General features: G+C 30.0%; 1 protein-coding gene across 1 annotated transcript; it reads left to right on the forward strand.

The window, feature by feature from the left end:
* The first annotated feature begins 2,100 nt into the window (after positions 1-2,100).
* Positions 2,101-3,064, forward strand: LOC146955192 (AT-hook motif nuclear-localized protein 28-like). Its single transcript, XM_085707901.1, has one exon. The coding sequence runs from the start codon at positions 2,199-2,201 to the stop codon at positions 3,021-3,023; it is 825 nt and encodes a 274-aa protein (XP_085564027.1). The 5' UTR covers positions 2,101-2,198; the 3' UTR covers positions 3,024-3,064.
* The last annotated feature ends 1,723 nt before the right edge of the window (positions 3,065-4,787 follow it).

Raw genomic sequence — 4,787 nt, forward strand, 5'->3', positions numbered from 1 at the left:
CAATTAAAGCCTTCTTAATGTTTGTTTTTGTATTTGAATTTGAATGAAGCAAACATGTGTTTCTTCTCAAAAGAACTACAAACCAAAAACTACAAACATTCTTCCAGGTTGGGTGTATTGGAATGCATGTCAAATATAAAACCATTCATAATAAAATTATGTGGATGAATATTTCTTTTAATATCATGACTCATATGCAACAGAAAGATAATTGTTCACGTCGGTTGTATGTTATCATTTTCGACTTCTAACATTGGTTAGTTTTTGAAAATTATATTTTAGGGTCTTAAGTTATATACAAACTCAACTTTAGAAAGTTGAAGAAATAATTCCTTTGTGTGGAATTTGAGCATGACTACATAGGTCATATAAGCTCCAAGGACAGAAAGCAAAGTAAAAAATTATGGTTCTCGCGAACAAATATCAGAATACTTATTTAAACTGTTTTATTTATTTCACTCCATTTTACTATTTTGTGTGTTCCATGTTTACATATTCAGAATTATATTGAACTCCCCTATTGGATCGACAAATTAAGGAAACTTCACACGGTTCCTTTGTTCAAGAATTTCCAAAAAGAGAATAAGAAAGAGATCACATTTCTTCGCAGTTCACATTTCTTCATGGTTATCGTCATAGTCTCTTCATAGTCTTAAAATAAAATAAGAGCATAAAATGGCATTCTTATGCAAGAATCTCCAAAACAACGTAAGTGCACATTATCTCATGTTTATTATATGAAGTTGTCACCCTTTTTTGCTTCGATTATGATCATGAGAATAAATTAAATTCAACATAGATAAAAGAAAGTAAGAAGAATGAAAATTAACATTAATGTTTCATTGATAATTTTCATTCATATATGAGTATTACACAATAAAATCAAAAAGACAGCAAAGTACAGGTGCAAAAGCTCTTCAAAACGATCGTTCATTAAAAGAGTACATCAAAATTAAGCTAAGAGACAAAGAATAGAATAGATGGGCCTTCATCAACTTCAAGTTCATCTACACTTTCTTCATCCAATTTTCAACCTTTTTAAAGGAGGAGTAGCTAGGGAAATAATATTTTTCGTCAATTAACATCTCATCTTTTATGATCTTGAACAAACATATCTTGCCTAAATCTAGGGTGATTTAAACAGAGAACTGGCCAAATTACGATTTTATTACAATCATAAAAAAACTTCATTTTTATAGAAAGATTAAAATTCTCAAGAAAACTCATATTTAGTGGTCCATTATGATATGTCAAGTTAATATCATGCATATATCTAAAACTTGAAAGTTTCCAAAATATATTGAAAATGAAGCTTACTAATACTAAATTTTGCAAGGTATAAAATTGATATGGTGAATCCTAGTATATGATTAGAAGATTTAACATCACCCCATACATAAATTACAAATTTTGATGCGTGTCATAATTAATTTCAATTTAATTCATTATATATATATATATATATATATATATATATATATATATATATATATATATATATGAGTTTTGTTAGAAGCCACTCATGAAGGTGTCGTTTAGCAATTCACACCTCAAGGTGTGATTTCCACTTTTTAGTTATAACTTTGCCAAAAGACACCTTCATAAAAATTAGTTGGTGTCTTTTAGCAAATGCTCATAGAATAACTTGCTAAAAAACACCTTCATAAAAGGTGTCTTCTAGCAAAACCCAAAAAAATATTATGACAAATTTAGATATTAAAGAGTTGGATCTAAGGCTCGTTTCTTGTTGTTCTTGACATTTTGTTACTTCAATGGAAGAGAATGAGTAAGGAATAATGGCAAATAGAAGGAACTGAATAGATCTGCCAAAAATGAATTTAATATTATTTGAAAAATATATAATAAGAGGGAAAAGTATATTTACATTGACCGTATTTAGAGGTCAAACCAAATTATTTATTTTAATTATATGTATGTTTTAGTTATTTTATATGTTAAGCTATTTTGAATATAATTAAGAGAGAATGGAATACATTGACTTTTGACCTTATAAGTGTTGAGTGAAACTATTATAAATACTATGACATATTGCTAGTCTTTTCACACAAAAAAAGCTCATACCCTCAATAATGGCTGATAAAAGACTTGCACCCATATCTCCCTCCCCAAACTCCAATAATGTATTCTTCGAAAACCAATCAGTAAGAATCCCCACACTCTTTAGTAGCTCCTCCGTCATGGTGGGATCCATTGTTTGTCCCATCACCATCACTGACAACAATGGTAAGCTGATGGAGCCAACATTACAACAACCATCCTCTAGTAGGCCTATTGATCTATCTCTGGAACAAGTGGAGGACCTTAAGGCATCCTCCTCGAAAAAACCCAGGGGTAGGCCAATAGGCTCTAAAAACAAACTGAAACAACCTGTCGTTTTAAATGAAAACACAAACAACCTAATGAAACCGATTCTAATTAATATCCCTTATGGAAAGGATGTTGTGGAGACTCTCATTGACTTGGCTCGGGATCAACAAGTTGGAATCACCGTGCGAAGTGGTTCTGGTCCTGTTTCTGGTGTTACTCTTCTCCACCCGACAACTGGTGCCCCTACTCCCCCCATGATAGGAACGTTTGATATGATATCTTTCTCTGGGACTTACATAAATGGCGATTGTCATCAGGTTTCTCCACAGTTAATTGCTAGCCCAACGTGTTCCTCTTTCTCTATTTGCTTATCTGGAGATCGTAATGAGATATTTGGTGGAATTGTTGGAGGCAAGGTTGAGGCGGCTGGTAATGTTTTGATTGCGGCAGCTCTTTTTAAAAACCCAGAGGTTCATAGAGTGTCCATCATCAATGGAATTTATCAAATTGATGAAGAGAACCCAAGAGATCTTGGTGGTGTTCATCATGTTGTGCCTGAATCTAATAATGACAATGATATTCACATGAATGACTTTGATGTTGGGGGTATCAATCAGCAAATGCTCCATCCTCCTCTTCCTACTGATGTGAATTTCATGGAGTGGAATCGTTCCGATTGCACTGATAATTACTAGCGCTGCCTATTGTGATTTGTGAAGTCTTTTTGACGTTTGAATAAAATTGTTTCGTTTAAAAAGATAATAAAAGTTCAAAATTTTATATGCCTCGTTTTCATGTCTGCTTCTTGATCGCACTAAGCTACATTGAAAGATATATATATATAGGGTTATGATAGAAGACACCTTTTGTGAAGGTGTCTTTTATCAAGTTGGTGTCTTTTGCGAAAAGACACCAACTTACTTTTATGAAGGTGTCTTTTAGCAAAGTTATAACTAAAAAGTGAAAATCACACCTTAAGGTGTTGCTTGATAAAAGACACCACCAAAGGGTGTCTTGTAACATAACCCATATATATATATATATATATATATATATATATATATATATATATATATATATATATGTGGGTTTGTTAGGATACACCTACTAGTTTTTATTAAGGTGTGTTTTAGCAAAGATATAACTAAAAAGTTGTTAAATACACCTTAAGGTGAATGTTGCTAAAACACACCTTCTAAAAAATAAGTGGGTGTATGTTAGCAACTCCTATAGGCATTTGCTAGGATACACCCACTTATTTTTTAGAAGGTGTGTTTTAGCAAGTTATAACTAAAAAGTAGTTAAATACACTTTAAGGTGTAGCTTGTTAAAACACTCCCACATAAAAACTAGTGGGTGTGTTCTAGCAAATCCCATATATATATATATATATATATATCAATTAAGTGTTTCATAGCAAATTTAAAAGATGTACCAACTAAGCTACCTGACACCCACTTATTCATCATAAGGGGTAAATTTATAACCACTAAACAACTTGACAGTAAAATATTATTATTATCAACATCATTACATTTATTTTTACCATTCGTTTGAATGAATTTTATTAGTTGAATGGTAAAGATAATGTATTTTACCATCATAATTTTTTATTTTTTTTTGGCAAAAAAAAATTATAACGGAAAAGATAAGAAAATGAAACAAAATTTTATATTATTTTCCTCTCAATTTTTTTATGTTGTTAGGAAATATATAATAGGAGACAATAATCCGTTTTCTTTTCCTGCATTTGGAAGTAAAATTGAATTATTTATTTTAAATTTATATTTTGACTATTTTATTTTTGTTGAATTGTTTTGAATATAATCTTAAAAGAACAAAATTAATTTATTCTACTCCTTATTTTCGAGTTTAATTATAAATATCGCATTTGTATTTTATTCAAGAAAAAAATGATATTTTATTTGTTTGTCAAGTAATTTTTATCTACATAATTTAAACTTATTTCTCTGATTGATTATGCTCTAACTGATAATGAAATTCTTTTCATTGTCTTAATTAAATAACCTCTCAAGAGGATCTTACAAACCTCACCTTCTAACGAGGTAAGTTAATTAACTTAGACCATTGTTCTTGATACACATAAGTTTGTCATCATCAAAAAGAAGAATCTTGTTGAACTAAATTGGGTTTTAGAACAATATCTTTGGTGACAGATCTAGAAATTTAGACTTGCAGGGTCAAAATCATATATAGTAATTTTTTGTTTGTTTGAGGAAATCATATATAGTAATTGTTCTCTACATGTCTTCTTACAATTTTTGTAGTTGCCACAAGCAAGATAATGCTAACTTTAGAAATAAATTCATCATTCCATAAACAATATAGTACTTTTTAATTTCCACCAACATTTTTAAAAGATTACTAATTAATTTAATCTTATTAGAAAATTGTTCACTTTAAAATAGTTTCATTAAAAAAAATACTAACAAGTGTCT

The sequence above is a fragment of the Medicago sativa genome, chromosome 1 (assembly GCF_051527215.1).
Source record: "Medicago sativa cultivar Bolivia chromosome 1, Bolivia_mono, whole genome shotgun sequence".
In the NCBI taxonomy this organism is placed as follows: Eukaryota; Viridiplantae; Streptophyta; class Magnoliopsida; order Fabales; family Fabaceae; genus Medicago; species Medicago sativa.